Here is a 23164-nt window from a genome sequence, read left to right as displayed (position 1 = left end):
GAGGGAGCAGACTGCATTTTGAAATACTCATGTAGGATCTAGTTTTTGCATGTTGGCATTTTGTGGGCTTGGGACCAAAATGCCCCGAGATTTCAAATCTATCAAAATCTTACTGCAGAGAAATAATGACCAAAATTGCATGAAAATTTACACTAATTAAGTGTGCATCCCATGCAGCAGGATAAAATTTCAGAACATACTTTAGTATACACTTTTCTCCCTCAGGTGATACTGCATTCTGGAATCCTGCTCTTGCACAATTATACACATTTTGCATGTAACCACAAATTAACTGTGAGAAGTAAGCTCTCTAATGTGCAAAAGGGGTTTCTTTTAAATGTGAAGAATGATTGCACTTACTCTCACCTTTAAAATTATAACCTTACTCTATTAATAGGACTTTGTGTCACAGTACCTACCTTCAGTATTGATGATAAGGAAGATTTAGATGAATTATTGTTGCTTACCTAAGGAGAAACACAGAATACCAGCAGATAGACCAATTCCATTTCAAAACAGTAAAAATTCTGGAGAGCTCAAGTACATTTATTCTTCGTCTGTGTGAGAGATGGAGATGTTCTCTGCATCCTCAAGCCTGAAAGGCAGTACTGGGTGACTTCTGCAGTTGATCTTGCTTCCCATAATTGCCAGCTGAAGTTGACTGTGTTTTCCTATATTCATAGCTATTTTAGAATATTTCCTACCAATGCAAAAAAGATTCTTAAAGTGGTAAGCAAGTAACAGTTCATTAGGGACACAGAAATTTTACTGAAGAATCTCTCTTTTTCTTGAATTTAATGAAAAAAATAAGGTCTTCTAAGGATTTAAAGAATGCTCTTACACCCCAGCAGGTGTTCAAAGAGGATTATTAAAATAAAGGTTCATCCCCTGTCTGCTCTATGAGTCTAAATCTGGATCTCAAATTTTGGGCAACCAGGTCATGCAGTAATTGTAAAGCAGTCTTTTTACACTTTGAAAAACAATTTTAAAAAGGCCTTATTATTACAAATTCTGACATAAAAAGCACAACAATTTTTTGCTTTGGAGTGTGGGGGGTTGACCCTGGCTTCCTCATGAGTCAGGCAAGTGAGAGGAAATACAACTAAAGTCTTGTGGATCCAGATAAAGGCAGGGAGAGGTCGCTCACCAATGACCATCATGGGCAAACCAGATTCCACTTGGGCAAATCAGTTTAATTTATTGCCAGTCAAGTCAGAGTATGATAATGAGAAATAAAAACCAGATCTTTAAACACCTTCCCCCCACACTTCTTTGCTTCCCAAATTTCTTTATCTCCTCCTCTCCAGCAGCACTGGTGGGTTGGAAATGGGGGCTGTAGTCAGTTCACCCCATGTTGTCTCTGTCCTTCCTTTCTCCTCAGGAGGAGAACTTCTCACACTCTTCTCCTGCTCCAGCATGGAATCCCTTTCAAAGGAGACACCCCCCCAGAATCCAGCATGAGTCCTTCCCATGGCTGCAGCTCTTCATGAAGTGCTCCAGTGTGGGTCCTTCAGGAATAGCACTTCCTCCTCCTTCTTCCCTGACCGTGGTGTCTGCATGCCTTTTTCTCTCCCATATTCTCATTCATTTCTCCAGCGCATGAAAAATATCTCTAAAGAACTTTTCTAGAAGAGTTTCTTTTCTTGCATATTCTATTCCAGGCTCTTGATGGGCTTATTTCATTCAGCTTTTATCTTTTTTGGGCTCATCACTGAGCTACTTCTGTAGCCTGCATCTGCTTTTTATCTCATTGTAGAGATTCTTTTTATCTTGTCAGCATGGTTGGCTCACCTTCCCCATCCTGTGCCTCCGGCCTCTCCTCCAATATGAAGGGATCCCAAAGTGTGCATTTATTTTCTGCCATCTTCCAGCTCTCTCTGCTTCTCTTCTTCCCCACTCAGTGTCAACTGTTGAGGGAGATGATGACTCCAGCAATGCTTATTATTACTAAATTGTTCCTAAGTTCTTGATTTGTCTCCACCGTAGCAGTTATTACATAGCAAACATTCATCTATCCTGTTTAGAGCCAAACTCATTTAAGCTTTTAATACTTTTCAGGTGCTATAATTAGGCCGTCTGGATCCAGTTAAAGTCTGTTCATGAATGTAAAGTTTAAGCACCATCATGGTGCTGTAGCATACTTCAGTTTTTCTTCATCTGTTATATCTCTCTAAGAACTCAGTGACACTTATGCCTGCAAGGAACCAGGAGATAGGTTTTTTTAATAGGACATTCCATTCTAAACTGTGAATAGGGTTCTGAAGCCCACTGGTAGCACTGGTCTACTTAACAAAAATATTTTGAGAAGAGGCATGTTGGAAAATGGAACAAAGCAAACTTTTTTCCATGTATGCAATTGAAACATTTCTATCTCAGAGAATTTCAAAATAGTTTATTAATGAATTTTAATATTGCATATTTTGCTTTCACAAAGGGTACAGAAGTGTTAATTTTAACTGCTCTGCAAAGAGCCTGTTATCATGCACCACATTACTGCTGTAGTGCTTTATTTTAGTACATGAATATCGACCATCCTTCTATAGTTCTAGGTAAAAACATGTAGCAGAGTCCTTAATCAAATTTCTTTTTCTTTAGAATGTGCTGTGGAGGTTTAAATTCTCTCAGCTTAAAGGCTCATCAGATGATGGGAAAACAAGAGTAAAGCTGCTTTTTCAAAATACAGACACCAAACAAATTGAGACAAAGGTAAGCAACATCCTCTTTTTCAATTTAGCTAAAGATGACATAAAATTACTGTCAAAGCATCAGAAATCCCATTTACTGGGACATAGATATGGTGAACACATCACAGCTTATCTTTTTTTGCCAATTCTTTAGAAACTCCACAATAAACGGAAGCAATGTAATACCCATAGATTTATTGCACTATTTCTACAAGCCAGTTATTACGTTGTGTTATGATAGTATTTTACTTTTTCAGAAAGATAGTTTATCTGAAGTTATTCTGTCAACCTATAGTAGATATAATGTCTAAAAATTGTGTTTATAAAGGATAATGTAAAAATAAAATTTGATCCCAGGCTTGCTGTTGAATAAAAAAGACATTTTTTCAGTTATGTGGTTTTAAAAAGGAGGAGAACTTTGGCATGATATGACATAGAAAAGGAAGATGAGACTGTGGTTCAAATGGCTTTTGGTTGACAAAAGCCAGTGTAATAAGAAAAAAGTATCTGAAGACCTATGAACCTTTCCAAATAACTCTTACCTGGAGTTGTACAGATTAAAGTCACTTATAAATTAATATTTTTCTATACTGACCATGCACAAAAGATATATGTTACCTATCCTTCTAATGTTTAAAATAATTGCAAGGAAGAAGTCCATAACCTTCCTTATTTGTCACAAAGTTACAGTACATGCAATATATCTTTCTTTATACATCTGTATTAGTAAATTATTCAGGATTTCATCAGCAAGCTTGACCTGAGTTGCCTCTTGGCTCTACAGTGAAATATATTATAAGATCTGTTACAAAAGGTACAATACATAATAACTTATCCAGTAGCAGGTCATTTCCACTTCATGTCTCACAGTAGACCTTGGAGACAGAAAAGGACTACTGTCTTCATTTTATATGTGATCATCTGTTGCTGAGAGCTTACTTAATTTGTTTAAGGTCAGACAGGAAGATTGTACTCATGCATAAACTACTTTGTGTATCTCTGTGTGTTAAATCTTTAGATAGCCCTTGTGTGTGATTAGCCAAGGGCTGCAATTCCATTGCTTGTGATGGAATTCTATTACTTTAATACTGTATAGTTCCTCTTTTTGTTGTAGCAAACAATCTGTTTTTTTAAATTTTATTTTCTTTTTATTTTTGTGCAAATTAGCTTGTTTGTAACTGGTTTTACCCAACTTTACTCTTTGATAGAAAAACTGTAAGTGTTAGTATTTTTATGAAAATTTAGTTATCTGTAAAATTGTTATAAGTGAATCTTCATTATAATTTTGCTGTAAATTTTGTTCAAGAGACAGATTTGCTAAAACACTAAAAAATATTCTTTTACATAGCTCTAATGAAAACATCTTGTAGTTGGCAAAATTCACCTTGGAAGTATCAGATGGAAGTTGATATGGGATCGGTTCATACAGAATTCTTGATATCTGTGTACCCAAAAGTACATATGTGTTGCAAGATCCCAGAAAAAGTTCATTAAAGGCCAGAGGAAAGGCTGATACAGAGTAGCTGAGGATTTATCAGAATTTCAGTGATTACACCTTTTACAACCACCTCTGCAAAGTGCAATGTAGCCACTAGGATTTCACATTTCATGGGACTGGGACACAGCTGTGCAGCCTCTCCACTTCAGATAACTGGTATATATCATCAGCTGTATGCCCACCACCTAATTGGAATGAGTTCTTAGACTTGAGAGTTACAGGCTGGCTGGAAAATGCCCAGCGCTAATACTCATAGTACAATCCAGTAGTTGCCTCTGCTTATTGCACTGAAAGAGATTTCATAGGGCCAGGTGGTGCTATATGGTGAAATGCAGCCAGTAACAAGAAATAAAAATGTTATCAAATAATAGAGGTTACGTTTTTCTTGGGTAAATGAGCCACTATGCACAAAAGAAGCTTGATACAGATGACTTACATTCCCTTGGTGGAAAACAGAGAGTCAAAGTTGCAAAAGAATTTTCCAAACTATGTTTAATTCTACATCATTATAAATTCTTGGGAGTAAAAAAAAAATCACACTTGGGAATTCTATTTTTGTATCTTGTTTAGTAGCTAGATGTGATGTTTCTTCTCTTATTTTGGCTTCTAAATCTTAAGCCAAGTACTTCTTCCTCTGCACTTTAGTTTTAGGTGAACAGTACATTCCTCCATTTAAAAAGTTTTCTGTTGAAAGAAGATAATAAGGAAAAGATTCCTGTCAGTTTTTTCTCTTTCAGGTTCTTCATATTCCCTACAACTTCTTATAGTTTCCTACTTCAGTACTTCCCTGAACTTACCCTGCCTTTAGTATTGAGAAATTACAAGTAATCTTAGTAGATATTCTTTACCCAAAATGTCAAGGTTTCTCATAAAGAAGAAAAAAACTAAGATCAACACATCCATGTTTGTACTGATGCTTTATTTCCCTTCACTAAACTGTAGCTATATATCTGAAAAATAAGACTTTTTAAAGTCTTTAAGTCTTAAGACTTTTTCAAGCCTATTTAAATTGAGCATTTCCCTTTTCTTTTCATCTTACTTAGTCTTAAATATCTGTTGAAGAAAGATAAGAAACCACTGTGGTCAATAGAGTATTGTGATCCATACTGAAGTCTCAGCTAGATGTTGCTGGTCTCATAAATTTCTTGTTTATTATGAGAAGATAACTTAAGAACCCTGCATATTCTTTTCATCCATGATATGGCAACCAAGCCCTGCTATATTTGCTGAGATATAGAATCAAATTTAGAATTCTGGTTTCCATTTTGACTTTGATGTTGTCTGCAGCTAAAACATCTTTATTTGGGCTTTTAATCTGAAAAAAAAACCCAACCCAAACCGCACCAAACCAACAAACAAAGAAACAAACAAACAACAACAACAAAACTCCACAACAACTAAAAAAATCAGTCTGATTGGAAAACATATCTTGAACAATACAGTGGTAACAGTTCTGCTCTGGTCAACAAATAACATACACTGAGACTTACCAGTGTCCCTAAAGTCATGAAATGCACAGGGCACAACACTATCTGTCAGCATCTCCATTATTTGCCTTTCATGTGATATAGGCTCATGTCTTGTTCAAACAACGATTCAACAGCTCTCAGAAGTTCTCAGTAAAATTGCATTCATGGTAATAATGCAGCAGGCCTGTCAAGCTCTTTATGACATGTAATAAATCCAACTCTCCTAGTGGTTGGATGAAATAAGAACATATATTTTTCTTCCTTGGCTGTGCACATGCAGTGAAGGAGGTCAGTGCATTGTGCTCATTTTTTGTATTTTCAATACCAGCAGGAAATTTTGCAGTCTTGTCCTCCCACTGCTTTAATCCAATTTTTTGTATTCCTCTCCCAGTGTCTTCCTTCCAGCGCCTTTGTTGTACTTAATCTACTTATTATGGTACATACAGTAAACTGAAAGAGCTTTGGTTATTGAAATATTAGACATGCACAGATTCTCCTTAAAAACTGACAATCTCAATTAAAGAAAAAAGCAGCAAACTCAGATAAGGAAAGCAAACACAAGGGTACTGTTAGATGGCATAGCACAAATAAAATGATCCATTACTCATCTGCCTGACTGACTACAGAGACTCAAAAAATGAACTATCAGAGCAATGTATTTGTTTGAAAGAAGTGTCATTGGTGTTATTTTCTAGGAAGAATTCATATTGCATTTCAAAGCTAAAGAGGCTGCATTTTCATCTATAAAACTATATTCAAGATAGCAAGAGACATATTGTGTCCCAGTCTTCAGACTATGCAACAGCTACATTTTCCCAAGTCAGAAAGACATCCATAAGGATGTCTTTCTGACTTGGGAAAATCCTTGGATTTTACTAAATCCATATTTTCAAATTAACCCCCTCTTCCCCCTTCCCTGTTGTAATCAACATGTAAGCAAATCCTTACCCCAGCTTATCCTTAGGTATGTGTGACTATTCCTCATTATCTGCCCCTGACTACCAGGCTGCAGGATTGCAAAGGCAGCCAGAACAGGCATTGAACATCCTTCAGACACAAAGCTCCACAGCCTTACCCCATTAGTGGACTTCTTGATCAAATACTACTGTTATAAGCTGCATTTCTAGAAGCTTCTGGTGCATGAGGCCTCAGATGAGCCCCACCTTTCTGATGCCACCATGGGTGGCCACATCTAACCAGGGCCTGTAAGATAATATCTCCAGAGCTCTGCTCCTGTTTCATGATCCCAGAGGATTGCCATCCCTGCACAAACCTAAATAAAATAGTGAAGATGTGAGAGACAAGAGGTGTGGAAGAGCTGCTAAACTGCATGAGGAGTGCTTATATGCCACACATTTTGCTTTTCAGCTCTGTAATAACTTTCAAATTTGGGACCACTCTTGAAAATAATCCAAAAATAGGGAATTTGCAGTATTAACTGCAGTAAATAGTGTTGTTGTCATATAAAACATAGATTTAGTGTTACTGCTGGTCTTTCACCTCTAAGTAGATTGTATCTTCCAGAAACAAGAGCATATTAGTATTCAAAAGGTTATTCACAAGAGATTAGACAACTTCTCTCAGATACAGAGGAGAGGCTACTGCAGTTTGATCCATGCTCTGAACTGTGATGGAAACAGAGAGGTCTCTGCAGTTGGAACATTGAGGAAAACTGACTCACAGTGATATGTTCCTGTCTTTGCCCTTTACTAAACCCAAAGGTCTCCAAATAATATTGTTAGAACAGTCTGAAATCCTGTCCACAGTCTGTGTTGGGTTCCCTCTGCTTATCTCTATAAACATTTCTCGATTGGAAGTGCATAAAGCTGGAGAAGAGAAATAGGAACTCTGGGAAGGGCTCCATTCTCTCAGTCTGTTTGGCTGTGTTTCGTCAGGGTGTTAAATGTCAGAACCTAAGGTGAAATTGTTGGGTGATTTCAGTTGATTTTGGAGCAAATCTAAGATTCATGGGAATGGTCATATTTTTGAATTCCTTGGTTTTGAAGACGGAATTTCAGTAGATGTAAAACATTTGATTGAGCCAAAACTTATGTATTGAGGCTTATATTTCATACTTCATATTTCATTAATAATCATAATTGTGTATATAACTTTAGTTTTCTTAAACTTAGATAAGGAGATTTAAATAGTGCCATTATAGGGTTTTTTCCTGGAAGTATTTATATTAATTTATATTAATATTTAAAGTCAACATCTGCTGTCAATAAAATGTATTTTAAGATACCTCCTCCCATATTTGCTCCTCAAATGTCAGTTAAAATGGAAAAAAACCAGGAGCTTTTTGCCCCCAGAATTTAGGACAAAGATGTCACGGGCTCAAATACACTCACACTTTCCTCTGCTCCACTATGGCTTCTCCATCAGTTTCAATCCCTTCGGAGGTGTTACCTGCTCTGCCATGGAGCACCCTCTACTTCACATGCCTTGTTACATTTTTGGGGAATTTTCTGCCCTTTGTTACCTATGTTTACCCTGATGCAGCCCTGTCTCACTGTAGGGCTGAACCATGACTGGTGGTTGGACCTGGCTAGAACCTGCTGTATCTGGCACAGGGCAGCCCTGGTCTCTCCTGGAAGAGGTTGTGCATGCAGGTCCTTCCACTCCCAAAAATTTCCCAGTTGTGCCCCAAACAGGGTCACGAAATCATGCCCCACAAATACTAGTGAACAATTCATTAGTAGGACCACTTGTGCCAAGTAAATACTTGGCCTTGGATAGCAAAATAGTGTGATGGTGAGCTTTTCTGGGACAGTAAGTTTGAATTCCAAATATTCTGTTTGGGCCAATTTTGTTTAGAACATATTGCAAAATTCTGTTACAGAAAAAGCAGAAGTCCAGTGCTTTGCTTATTGCTTAAAAACAAGCATAGAGAGTGTGCCTCAGCAAACCAGTTAGCCAACAGATTGTTGAAAATAGTCTTCTGCTCAAACCAAAAATTTTCTCAAGGGTCCCCACAATATATTTACCAACTGCAGACTTCACACACAGTGGTATCACTTAAATTGAATGTGTTTTTTACATTACATTTGTCTTTTATGTTATATTTGCATGTCATTGTGTCCGACTATCCTCTATTACTGTATGAGTTCATAGGGAAAAGAAAGTTAATTTGTGCACAGAAGATGAAATATGTTGTAAAAAGTCAAGCGAATCTGAGAGCTGTTTAGGCATAATTCTGCCTTTCTTTGTGAATCAGGGCATCTGAATTTCATACCCACCATGTTTGTTTCTATCATTAGGGTGTGGTGTTGATAGTGGAACGCTGGAAAAAGTTAAAGATAGAATCTAAAATGTTGGGCTTTGTGCTTTCCCAGATCAACTACACCTGCGTAAGCAGTATGATAAATTATATAATTGTTAGATGTGATGATTGTTTAGTAATTAAATGTAATTATTATATATCCATAAGAAGAATAGTGGGAAACTATGTTGGAAATTCAGAGAGGGGCTACATTTATGTATACAATAGAACAATATAAGTTTAATAATTAACATGAAAGTTATGTAACGATAGAGTATAAAACATGATCATTTCGGATGTATGGTCGGAGTCAGATTTGGGTTGAATATACCCCGATTCCCAGAGTTCTTAATAAAAAGCACCGCATATAATCCTCCGTGATTATGTGTTTTTGAAAGCTAACAGTGTGACTTCACCTTTTCTTTCACCCTGCCTCTGGCTTCTCATCTGTCCTTCAGAGGCTGACAAAAGATGTGATCTCCTCACCCTACCCTTCTAGATACCTCATGATTCTCAAACAACCTTAACTTGTCGTATACTTTAATAATGTTCAACAAGGCTGAGTGTCGAGTCCAGGCAGTGCTGCAGGCTGAGGGCAGAGTGGCTGGAAAGGAGCCTGGTGGGGAAGGACATGGGGAAAGGGTGCCTGGTGGGAAAGGGGGTGCTGGCTGACAGCAGCTGCACATGAACCATTGTGCCCAGGTCGCCAAGAAGGCCAATGACTTCCTGGCCTGGATCAGCAATAGCGTGGCCAGCAGGAGCAGGACAGGAATTGTCCCCTGTACTCAGCACTGGTGAGGTCACACCTGGAGTCCTGTGTCCAGTTCTGGGTCCTTCAATGTAAGAAAGGTAATGGAGCTGGTGAAGGATTGGATGGGCATGACATTTGAGGAGTGGATGAAGCAGCTGGGGATTTTCAGCTTGGAGAAAAGGAGTCGCAGGAAAGGTCTTACCACTCTCTATAAGTGCCTGAAACAAGTTACAAGGGATAGGATGAAAGGAAATGGGCTCAGCTTGTGCCAGGGGAAGTTTAGACAGAATATTAGGAAAAAAAATTCTTCACCAAAAAGGTTGTCAAGCATTGGAACAGGCTATGTAGGGAAGTGGTTGAGTCACCATCCCAGGAAACATGTCAAGTGTAGAAGTGGTATTTAGTGGCATGGTTTACTGGTAGACTTGGTAGTCCTTGGTTAATTGTTGAACTCAGTGATCTTCAAGATGTTTTCCAACCTGAATGGTTGCACCTATGCTGCAATATTTGAATATTCTTTCAAGTTCACTAATTTCATTGTACAAGCTAAGTACAATGTAAACAATAAAGTATCACAGAGTGAAAACTAAATTGACACACAGCACTGTCAGTAAACAAGGTATGGATATACAGATTTTATTCGTAACAATTTTAATTTTACAGTTTCCTATAAAAATTTAATTTTCACGTTAAGGCCATTATTGTTTTCTAACTAGTCTACTCTTTATTCATATAAAATGTTTATAAACCTGAATTGAATTCATTTTTTTCTTTTTTTTCTCTTACTTCTTTCAGGAACTTGAATTTCAGGATCTGACGGCAGTTTTACACTGTATTCACTCCTTTATAGCAGCAAAAGTGGCATCTGTGGATCCTGTATTCATAGACAGTCAGAGTATTGCAAGAAAATATATGTACAGTAACTGATACTAGATTATATGTTGTGACTATGGAAAATAAATTATTTTCTTAACAAAAGTAGTTATTTCATTCACGATATTGCAACTTGGTGATTTTATAAAAAGGCTCTAGTTGTGTTATCTGTAATGTTAAGAGTTCTCACAATCTGATAAATATTTTGAATCTATGAGTTAAAAATATGAGTTGAATCTATGAGTTAAAAATACTAAGTCAAAGCTTGTTATCTTCACCATTGATCTAAAATTCCAAGTGAATATTTGTAGAGTCATTTTGATTTCTGCTCTTATGATGATACATTCTACCCCATATTACATAGTAATTTGGAGTAACATTTGAAAAGTGTACGTCCAAAATTTGGCCTCTAAGTCTGTTTTGAAAAGTGTTGGGCATACAGACAATTACTACAGCCTTCACTTTAGAAAAGAGGTAATTATTGAAGACAACTGCTGTAGGAATCGAACTTTCATCTTCCTTCTATATCCTTGAAAAATTGCAGTTCTGTGACTGGGCTCTTTCAAGGTCTGAGAGTTTAACTCTTGCAAAACACTGAATACTCTATTTCAGATCTAGGAACATAGCTAAGCACACACTTGGCTCTAAGAATACTCAGTAGCCCCGGTATTTGCAAGGTAATGTTAAGAGTGTATTTGTGTATCAGCTGTGAAGAGCTTTAGACTCAGCTAAGCAGCCTGACTATAGACGCTTAGTTTTAAGAAACTTGCCATAGGGTTTTCTTATCTTTTAATAAAGCTTCCATTCATTTATTCATTAATAGATTGACTTGACACCTATCCTTAGATCTAATGCTCTGTATGCTTGGGAACAGCTTTTATTTGGAGAAACATGCTTCCAAGATAAGATGAACATAACAAAACATAAATATTTTTCTGGGACATCTGCCTTTCTTTTTCCTATAGCTTTAACCTTGACACTTATTCAAGAAAAGTGGATTTTGTCCTTGCTGAGGAAAAAATATTGTGTTCCTTTTGACATATGCCTAAATTTCCTTCTGAAATCATAATCTTAAATGAACAGATAATACATCCTGCAATTGAAAATATGATTAAAATAGAAGACATTTAATCTTAGGGCAAATTCCCTGTAAGTGATACCAGATGTTGCAGGTTTTTCTGATAGGAGTTTCTGTTTTTCTCACTTGCACTTTTGAGGCAGCATCAAGAAAATAAAACAATCAAAATCGAACAAGTAGAATATCTTAAGTAGAAGCCATGGATAAGGAGTGAATTCATCAAAGTCCTCCCTAAATTTTAGGAGTCTTAGAAGATGCCCTGATAAAGTTACAACCTGAAGTTCCTGTAGCCTAACGAAAAGAGGTTGGTGCCTTTAAAAGGTCTCAAGTGAGGACAGTTATTACATAAACTCAGTGCTTAAGTTTAGTCAGCTAAATTCTCTCTGTCAGGTCCTGATCTGTCTTTTCAAACTGCAGTGGGGCACTTCAAACAGATGCTTCTCTGTCCACCTAAAGCTTGGGCACAAATAAAGTGCCTGATGCAGGTGATTTAATCTTGCCAGGAGGATTACGTGTTTCTAAGCGTTATCCATAGAGAAATTAATTTGAATGGTGCAGACTCTGTTTGTAATTCCAGTGTTGTTTAGAGTTCCAGTGTTGTTTGCATAGAGGCATGCTAACTCCTGGTAAAGCAGTATTTAGCAAATGTGAGAAATATTTTTATTATTTTAAAATAAATTTTTATAGCCATTATTGTATCTTTAACATACATAATCTCAATTTTATAATAACTTGATTTCAAGAAAATAATTTCAAAAGTTTACGTTTTTGAACATGCATTTATTGAAAATGTTTCATTTAATTCTCAGCTTTCTTTTTTATTTTCAGCTCATTGTATTTACTGAGGTTTTAACAGTCACAAATTACAGCATTAACATAATAATATCTTTATTACAACCAATTCTCAATTCAGTTTATTAGCGTGAATAATTAGAAGAATCACATTTGTTGTAGGATGAAGAATTATGGAATTAATTCAGTTTTGTTTTTCTAGTATTTTCTCATAGACGAAGTTCAATAGTAACATGTTAGTTATAGTAGAAAACTGTACCAGCTAGTTCTGAACGGGTACTACAGTCAGGCAACTAGACTTAATGTTTTAAGAATCATGTAATCATAAACTAGCATATCTCCCCAAATACTGTAATAAAACCTTAAAATAAATTAGGCCTAATTTATTAAATAATCTTTCATTTCCACCAAAAAAATGTTCTGCAATTCAAAAAGAGCATTATTGATTCTTTTTTCAAAACCACTGGATACTGCACTTTTCCATTAGCACTTTCAAATTTCTTATATGAAGTTGCTGATGCTGATTTTAATTAATTTTGTTATTATTTAATGTAATTTCTAAATTCTTTTAGTCTTTTGATGAGCTACTGTTTTTGCAACACAGTACTTTTCTTCTTCATGTCCAAATCAATCTCAAGGAATATTAGAGAAAAAATTCTTATAAATTCACCATCTGAAATTCAGCATTGTATTTTAGAAATAATTCTTCAAACATATTTTTAATGAGGAGCTTGAAGATCAAGCTCAAGATTAGCTCACTTGCTTTTTTCCTTTCTTTCACATTCTACAACACTCTCAAGGCAGGGACTAAAGGCCAGTTTTTTGAGACAGTTGCCAGAGGCTGGGAAAAGCTAATGGGTTGCTAGTTTTTTAGCTATTATATAGGCTGAGTAGGACTTCCATAGCGCCTTGTGTTTCTTAGTCATATACCTCATATTTGAAAATGTTGCATTCCAAATTTGTTCCATTGCCTATGTTTCTTTGTCAAAGCATATAAATTCGTCATTGCCTTCAGAATGTGGATCATATATCATGCATATATTTTTCTCTGACAATGTTTTGAGTATCTGCACCACATTTCAGCTGACAAAACACCTCAAAATAGGAAAATACTGGGATTCACAATTATATCTGCAGATAGAAACCTTCCACAGTCACCCCTCAGGAACTGTGGGCTGAGGCAGAGGACATCTGCTTTAGGCATTTCAAATGTCAAATATTTAATTTGTAATGAGATCATAAAACAAATTTTTATATTCTTTGTTACATTCTTGTGATATATTAAGCTTTAGTCTTACAATCTCATTATGTATTTGAGTATAGTTTTCCTTTATATTTTTCTAGGGTGACAAAGGTGTAGCAGAATTGAATATGGAGTAGGAAAAGACAACCATTTATGGAAGCAGCACCATAAACAACAGACTGGGGAAGGAAGCATACAAACATAGTGTTATAAAATTGGGCCCCATCACAAAATCAAGATACAACTTTTGATTGGAAATGAGTAAAAACAGGACAGTGTCTGTATGTCTGAATTATCTTTATGCCTTTATAAACTCAAGACTTGGTTAAACGGCTAAAAATGATCCCATCTACAAAAGTGATTTTGAGCAAATGGGTAGTAGTGTTGATTTAAATTAGAACAAGGCTCATCAGTGACTTATAAATTAAGGAGTGGTACAGCCTGGACTTAGGCACTGGACTTGAATCATACTGATGATTTGTTAATATAATTTCTGGATTTTTTTCCTCTAACATGATTAAAATCTGTTGAAAAAAATCCTATTTACAATCAAGCTAAAGTCAGCTCAGCTCTGTTCTCAGTGCATGGCATGGTTGTGCTACCCTGTTGAAAACACCAGAGCATTTAAGAGAGGGAACGTGGCCAGGGTGTGCCAGATGGCCTCAGGGATAAAAAACAAGACCTGACAATTTTAGTTATAAATTTAGATGTTACCAGAGTACTTCACTGACTTAATTTGAGCTGTAATAATTTGTTTTATTTTTGCCTGTAATTATAAAGTCTGAGAGGCTGAGGCTGTGGTGATCCAAAGCTCAAGTTATGGAAATCTGACTGAATTCTTCTAAGGTTAGGATCTTAGAAAAAGGATTTCAAAATTATTCTTAACCTTGAGCCAGTAGGCCTGAAGCTTAAAAAATAATTTTCTGTGGGAGGAAGACTAAGCTATGCCAAATTTTGAAACCATTAATCTAAAATCCTGTATTATATCTGAAATATATTAATTCAGAAGTAACTTCAGACAAAGGCATGCTTTTTCCACAAAACCTTTAATGTGTAATCTGATTTTTGCAGTGCCCTAAGCAGAATTTAAAATTGCCTGAATTTAAAGTACATGTCTATAAATGCTTCTATCAAAATGTTGTCAGTATTTTGTAACACTTTCCTGCCCACCTGAGTATCTCCTCTGTCGCAGTGCTCAAAGTGAGGTGTGTCTAATGGCAATGCAATTTTTCTGCTTTTTGTTTACTTCTGTTGTTGATTTTCTGTTAATATAGTTTGCCTGTGTCCTCCAGTAAGCTTTTTCAGAGCAGAGAGGGTGAATGTTAGGAAGGAAGCACTTTTCTCCATGCTCTCTTGAGAGGCAAAGTGGTGATTTCTGTCCCTCTTTCCTGTGCATGAGAAATGGGAGAAAGCATTGAAAAAATGGAAGTAGGGGAGAAATGGACAGACAGACAGACTGTGAAATCTTAAAAAACTTCTTCACTTAGGTATACAAAACACCTCTTGGAAATCAATTGTCTTCATGAAGAAATTTATCTTTCAGTGTAGTTCTCTTACTTTGAATTGCTATTATTGAGCTATGGATGCTGAAGAGTTAAAGGCTCCAAAGAAAAAATGTAAAATATATTATGTAATTGTATTTTCTTAAACAATGCTTCAAAATGTTTAGGTACTTTTGTGTTGAAGCATGCAGACAAGCAATTATCTTATGTGAACTAAAGGCCTTGTAGTAAATTTACTAAGTGCAAAACATATTTGTGCAGCATGCAAGGTGAATTCAAATATGTATTTTAATATGGTTCAACCACAAAAAAAATCTTAAGTAAAATATTTTTATGAAATTTGAAGTTATCAAATTCCATGGACACGAGCCAAAATCCACTGCTGTTTTAAGTTCCAGTAAAGTATACAGGACTTTGCCTGAAACAAAAATATGTGATTTTAAATAATAAACAGAGAAACCAAAATGATTTTCTTTTCTAATATTCCCTCGGTGCACAGCTGCCTACATGTTCACTTAAAGGATTCATTCCTGCTGAAAACACTGCTGACTTTTCAGTAGGGAATCAAAATCAGAACTATTTGGGCTGAAAGCCATAATCTTTTTTTCGGAGCAGCTGTCACAATGCCCTGTACAGGTTGCACTTATGCGGGTACTCTGACCTCTAGTTTAAATGGACCACAGATATTTTTTCAGTGCAAAGACATGATCTATTGTGCAAGTCTGCACATCTGGAGGTGTGAGTGGCAGAAGCATCTCAGCTGCGTAGGTCTCTAGGATTGCAAGACAACCAAGCCAGGAAAGGAAGTAAAATGGAAGAACTTTTTTTTTCTTTCCTCACTACCAATTATTCTTGGAACATTATTTCTCTTATATTTCTAGGCTACTAACTGACTGTTTCTTACAAGTCTCTAAATTCTCAACTATGACGGAAATGTCATACTTGATATTTATTAAGGAATTAATGTAGAAATTAGGTGTCCAGTATGTATTAATCATCTGGTCTCAACCCCATAACCAGTGGATAGAAACCAGCAAATCTGAGTAGTGCTTCATTCCTTACTGCAATAGATGTCTAAAACCAGAAGAATAAATTATGTTCTGAGAAGGCATCTTTCTCCATCAACAAACTATACTACCACATAGATTTTTGACTGCTCAATTTTCTATAGATGGGTTTAATATCAGATTTATGTACCAATACAATAAAAGTAGCAATCATGAGCAATGTTGCAGGATTATGGAAATAAAATAAAACAATGCTGAAGTGAATAAAATTTAAATCAGAATTTTGTCATCCTATTTAACTGACAGAGGAGAGGAAAGAAAAGGTCTTAGCCTGTTTTACTAGCTATGAGTTACTACATGGGGCATCGTAGAAACAATTTCTAAAATAATACAGTAGAAATTGTATTAATTCATAGATGAGTTCTGTGTCTCAGGAGATGCACTGACTCTTGGAACACAGAGCTACTCATAAAAAAAATATTAGAGACATTCTACTGTATCTCTAAGCACTTTGTTCAATTAACATTCAAAACTGAGCTAAATTACTACTCTACAACATCCATAAGTAGAGTACATAATCAGCTCACTGTTTTCTTTTTGCAGAGAAGACAGACAAGTATTCCCTGGTGGAGTGAATATGAATACCAAATTGGTTTCAGGGATAAAACTTTCCCTGTCTTTTAAAGTAGAAGTCCTTTACTGAACCAATTCTATCCTTTATTGCTGGATAGAACTGGAAAAAGCTGCTCTTAAATTTTTCTCACTAAGACTTGGAGAAGTGCTGTGACTTGCATCTGTCTTGTACTCTAACTGTTTTCAATACTATGAAGAATCTTTGGAATGAAGGCAGAAACTTTCCTTATTTGCCTAAAACAAAAAGAATGGTGGCTTCCACAAAAGCCCCAGCAGCTATTAGCACATATCACATCATATTGCTTGAGATATATTGATGCTTTCACAGAACTCAAAAGAGGAAATATGTGCAGCCAGAGAGAAGTAGGAAACAGCAACATCCAAATGACTTCAGAATTGAATCTCACAGACATTTCTGGGCTTCAATTCATTATTCAAATCAATGATTTTTATTGGCATTTGTATTATTAATATTATTAGAGATTTATTTCTCCCCATGTCCGGGATATTCATAGCATGTTGAAAGGAAAAGTAATCAGATTAAAAACCAAACTTATATTTAATTTGCCCTTTACCTTTCTTTGGTCCAAGACACTGTAGAATTTCATTTAGCTCACTCCATAGGGTAGGTAAAAATGCTCTTATGACAGCATCAGATTCTGGGTTCCTGTTCAATCAGAGTTAATTTATTCCCAGTCCTGAAAATAATTTTCCTGAGTTTATTTGCTTGTTGTATTCTTTTGCACTTTAGAGTTTTACTAAAAGCTGAAAATATTCTTAATATTCTTTTGTTTCATTACAATATTGGTCATCCTAATTCTTTTAAGCCAAGTGCTTCTATGTCTTTTGTTGCCACATTAACCATTTTTATTCTTAATTTCCTTTTAATTTCTTAATAAATTTCTCACTCAGTGTTTTATATACTGTAGAGAAATATCTGCAATTGCAATCAGGAAATTATCCCTAAAAAGACAGTTTCTGAATGGTCATATGAAAAGGATCTAAACAAGGTTTCTCTGCTTTAATCATGCAGATTTTTTACTAATTTTCTTCTTGGAAAAACATGTATCATACTTCAGTTTTATCTGGTATGTCATAGTATGCACAGCAGTGTAGTAGGTCTTTCCCATGCTAATTATTATACAGCCTTCAACAATATGTGCCTTTCATTAGTAGTAAATCCATTTATGTGGCATGTTTTATTGTGATTTTACTTAATCTATCTTAAAGACACATAGGTTTTCTGGGCTTTTTTTCTTTATTTAAATAGCATGGCCAGTCACCAAGTGATCCTTTTCACTCAGAATTGCTTAACTCCTCTGCCTCTGCCTTCAAAGAAAATGTTCTCCCAGCGGGACATGACATCTTCTCTTTCGTAACAATACAGGCAAGTAGCTAAGGTATAGATGTTATTTTTTTTCAATTATTTTCAATAAGCACAGTCTATTCGCTACCATCCAAAGCTGCATTACTTTCCCAATAGGCTGAAAATGCCTGTGTGGTAATCTGTGTCTCAGAGAGAGTCCCATTTTTGCCTAATGTTTGCTAATCAGTTTCTTAATTTTCATTGGTGCATATTAATCTGAATAAACACTACCCCAAGATTTATCATACCACTGCCATTCTATCAAGGTCATTTTTCTGAAAGATTATATGCTGTGTTCATTTGTCACAGCTCTTTCAAAAAAATCTATCAAAATTTTTTTCTTTCACAGGTACATTTTCATTTCTTGGTCTGAAAAAATTCAATTGCCTGAAAAAAAATCTCTGTAGTTTTCTCCAACAATTTGCTTAATTTATGTTATTTTTTTCTCTTAATTTTCCTTTTCTTTCCCTTTTGAAAAAAATGAGAAAAAAGTTACATGTGGAATAATAAGTTGCATGCTCCATCCTATTTTTCTTATTCTCAGATTCCTTTTAATCCTGACATTCAAAACACACTCAGAATTATGTCTCTGTGACAGGAAAACACACCATCCAAAATCAAAAATTAAGACTTCAAACTGTGTGAAATAACCTCACAAGTACATACATGGGCAGGCTACTGTACACTATTGTTTGACACCAGAATTTGGAAATTGCCAGACCTGTGTGGAACTCAACTTCAATTATCTGAACTGCAAATAAAATTGCAGCTGAGGAAATGGGTGTTTCATTAAATATTGCAAAAACTAGGAACATTTCTATAGCATAAGGGAGAGGGGATATTTTGGTATCAGGCATGTGGGGATTTTTTATATTAAAATGTTTTGCAAACCATGTAGACATAACTACCAATTTGTGTCTGGCTGTTTTTTATCACCTAGAAAAGCCAGGGACCAGTAAAAAATACATAGGAAGGAATTTCCCAGAGTAATTCAACTCTTCAGAAAATTTCTTGGGTAGACAGACATCTTGTCTCTGTCATTTTAAAGCATCATACATCAGACTTTAAAAGCTGAACTCTACCTGACAGTATAACCCAGAAGCATTCACTGTGTGCTACTTGCAATTTGCAGACAGAAGGATTTTCCATCAGAGATCAACTTCCATCTAACAAAGAACAAGCAAAAGATGCATTTTAAACACCCACAAAAACGACACAGAGCTTTAAACCAGGGTAAGATAGAGTCATAAAGGTTGGAAGGGATCCCCAAGATCATCAAGTCTAGCTGCCCACCCAACACTACCACTGTAACCACTAAACCACATCATCCAGCTCCAGGTCCAGACGCCTCTTATAAACACCTCCAGGGATGGTGACTCCTTCACCTCCCTGGGCAAGCTATTCCAATGCCTGGCCACCCTAACAGTGACATTTCTTTTCTAATATCTAATCTGAATCTCACCTGTCTCAGCTTAAGGTCATCTCCTCTTGTCCTCTCACTGCAGGCACCACAGAAGAGACCAACCCTCACCTCACTGCAGCCTCCTCTCAGGGAGTTGTAGAGAGTGATGAGGTCCCCCCTGAGCCTCCTCTTCTCAAGACTGAACAAAATGAACTGTCTCATAGGACATGTTCTCTAGTCCTTTCACGAGCCTTGTTGCCCTTCTCTGGACTCACTCCAGGACCTTAATGTCCTTTTTGAAATGAGTGGCCCAAAACTGGACACAGTACTCAAGGTGTGGCCTCACCAGTGCCAAGTACAGGCAGACAGCCACTGCCCTGGCCTTGCTGGCCACACTATTGCTGACACAGGCCAGGACTCCATTGGCCTTTTGGCCATGTGGGCATACACTAGCTCATGTTCAGCTGGTTGTTAACCAGCACCTCCAGTCCCTTTCTGCTGAACAGCTCTCAAGCCACTCCTCCCCCAACTGTAGCACAGCTAGGGCTTGTCATGACCCAAGTGCAGGACTCTTCCCCTTATTGAACTTCCTGCGGTTGTCCTCAGCCCATTGATGGAGTCTGTCCAGAGCCTTCCTGCCTTCCTCAATCAGATCAAGGCTCCCTCCCACCCAGCTTGGTATCACCTACAAATTTACTGAGGGTGGACTCAGCCCAATGTTCAGGTCTTCAATGAGGATGTTAGACAGGAGCGGTCCCAGCACCGAGCCCTGGGGAACACCACAGGTGACAGCTGCCAGCCAGAGAGCTCCACTCACCACAGCTCTCTGAGCCTGGCCAGACACACAGCTTTTACTCTTGGAAGAGCCTACCCCTCCAAGCTGCCAGCAGCCAGCTTTTCTGAGATGGTGTCAAACACTTCACTGAAGTCTAGACTACATCCACAGCCTTTCCCTCATCAATTAAGCTGGTCACTTTGTCATAGGAGAACATCACGTTGGTCAAGCAAGACCTTCCTTAGGTGTTGATATAACTGTAGTTATATCAACATATATATATCTGATATGTTGTATGTTATATGTTATATATATATAATATATATATATATTATATTTTACTCTCTAATATATGTTATATATTATGTATTATGTATGTGTGTATATGTCTATGTATATATATATATATATATATATATATATGTATATCTCATATGTATATAATACCCTCTGTGAACACTAGTTAGTGAGAACAGTGAGAATCCAAACTGTTAAATGTCTTTGGGGGTTTCTTCACAGGAAGCTCAAGAAACAGAGTTCCATAATCAACTTCCCTCTTGCTGAGCAGGTCTTGCAGTGGGAAGTAGATCCAGCAGTTCTAGTATTATGTGTGATTATTTAGATCATGCTTAATGAAAATTGCTAATTTTACAACACTCTATTCACATTAGGCATTCACTTTTAATTCCTAGACCTTCACAGTTGTTTTCTGAGCATATTTCAGTTAATAACTCCAGCTGGCTAGGAGTCTGCCTATAAATGATTGCTGTGCCTCAGTTGATGAGTGGAAGTTGTCATTGAGCTGTAATAGCTTGATTACCTATGGTTGCTTATCTGTGAATCTATCCTTGGACTTCTCAGGTCAAATAGATTAGCCCCACTAGAAGTGCGCTTCAGTGGTGGGTTTGAAATTAAATTAAAAATATAAGAAATTTTCTGCAAAATATTCTTAGGGTGGTGAGTGCAAGCAAGTAGTTGCATTAAGAGTAGAAGAAATTAAGCACATTTGATGTACTTGAAAAGTCTATTGAAATCCATCTTTAGGTTTTGAAACTCTAAGGATTTCTAGTCTTATAAAAATGAGTTGTTTTGTGCTGATGGCAACATAATTATGCAGCGTAGGAAAGTCATAGTTCAAGTTGTAGTATTGTCACATTTTCAAATGTGAGAGGTCATTCAGAACACCTGTCAGTTCAGCTGCATCATTGCTTATGTTCCTCTCTTTAAATGCATGTCTGACTCATTTGTGTCCTTATCCAGAGCCATCACCACATACTCCTGGAGGCCCTTCATCCTGTTTATTCCCTCATTCCTACATCAGAAAACAAAGAGCCACCATTTCTCATTTGCATTTTGTCTCTGATTTTTGAAAGTGAGGCGGTTTTATGTTTAGACCTAGAAGAAAAATGCTTTCCTTCCTTGAATCAAAACTAAAAAAAAAAAAAACAAAAAAAACCCACGAAGAAGAGGCAACAATTCTTTTCCAACCCAAATGGTTCCTATGTTTCTAAAAGCTATCTCAAAGGGGAAAAAAACCCCTTTAATTTAGCACAGTGTTCCTAAATATTTTCTACATTCCCTCAAGCCTCCATGAATTAGTCAAATGGGATTACAAGCAGTTTAAAGGTGCTAGCAAGCAAGTGTGGCCTCAGCCTGTCTTCTACACTCACACACTCACAGGTTGAAACAAAGGTATAATTCTCAACTGTTACTAGGAGAAGGAAGTTTAATATTTTTAGAGAAACATATACTAATTTGACTTCTTTTCCTGCACTTTTTTTGAAATGTTCTGCCTCAACCAAAAAAAAAAAAAAAAAAAAAAAAAAAAAAGGTTTTTCTGATACTCTAATTATAGGCTGAATTTGGAGGAGTACTTACTGGGATGAGTTAACCAAGTAGATTTCTGCACATCCCAGCAAAACTGTTGTGCATCTGGCAGTACCTCTCAACCAGCAATCAATCTGCCCAAGTCCAGACCGCAGAGACTTGAAGCTCCAGGATCCAGCACTTGGGGATTACTCAGCCTGTCAGTTTTCCTGCCACCATGCTTCATTTCAGAAAACAGGCCCTGGATTATAGAGATGTTTGCAAGTTCTTCTCATTTAATAACAGTGGAGCTTTAGGGGTAACCAGTCAGAAACCAGTCAGAGAAATACCCTTTTTCATTAAAACTTCCCATACTGCAGATTAGGGCAGAAGCAAATTCACTGTTATGAAGTACTGAAAATGAGTGGTGCCTGAATCTCCTTTTCCTCTTTGTGTCCCTGATTGTCTTGGTTCCATATGATTCCATGATTTTGGCTGAGCATCCTCAGCTTTTTCATCGCCATGATGATCACAGCACCCACCACTGTTGAAAACGGTACCTGTTCGTGCCAAAGACATCGAGCTGGGCTAATTCACTGTCTAGAATTTGTGCAGTTGACTCTTGTTCACCTTGTAAAGGCAACAATGGGCTAATTTTAAGTATATAAATAGAGGGCAGTCTATGGGAGCGACTTGTCATTTAATTTCCAACATTTAATATTTACACAATGAATTTTTTTTGTTGGAAACAAGTAGTTGTGTTACAATATGCGATTACAGTCTTAAAGGCAAAATTTACATAAAAACCATCTTTTAAATGAGATAGCTGCATTCACAAGGCTCTTGTCTGTAGAACACAAAGCTCTGCAAAAGCACATATAAGTGCTTCTAACCACCTTTTATGTACGATCAACTTACTGCTGTTGAATAATAGCTGTGGCAGTGTTTGAAATAAAGAGCTCTGCTCTATAAACAGGTGCACCACTGATATTTAAAAGTAATTTTAAATACTAATTCAGTGGT

The 23164-nt window shown here is 36.6% G+C and overlaps 1 protein-coding gene across 5 annotated transcripts in view; it reads left to right on the top strand.

The window, feature by feature from the left end:
- SNTG2 (syntrophin gamma 2) overlaps positions 1–21793 on the top strand; it is a 236248-nt gene extending 214455 nt beyond the window's left edge. For 4 of the 5 annotated variants that reach the window (XM_074538153.1, XM_074538154.1, XM_074538151.1 and 1 more), the window contains 2 exons: positions 2596–2706; positions 10460–12681. In XM_074538153.1, the coding sequence (XP_074394254.1) occupies positions 2596–2706; positions 10460–10591 (243 nt within the window). In that variant the 3' untranslated portion in view covers positions 10592–12681. Of the gene's footprint in view, positions 1–2595; positions 2707–10459; positions 12682–18062 lie in introns of those variants that run through there. The other variant, XM_074538152.1, reaches the window with a different exon arrangement.
- The last annotated feature ends 1371 nt before the right edge of the window (positions 21794–23164 follow it).

This window comes from Zonotrichia albicollis, chromosome 3 (assembly GCF_047830755.1).
Source record: "Zonotrichia albicollis isolate bZonAlb1 chromosome 3, bZonAlb1.hap1, whole genome shotgun sequence".
Taxonomy (NCBI): Eukaryota; Metazoa; Chordata; class Aves; order Passeriformes; family Passerellidae; genus Zonotrichia; species Zonotrichia albicollis.
Note: the sequence above shows the minus strand (reverse complement) of the source record. Positions and strands in the feature narration are given on the sequence as shown.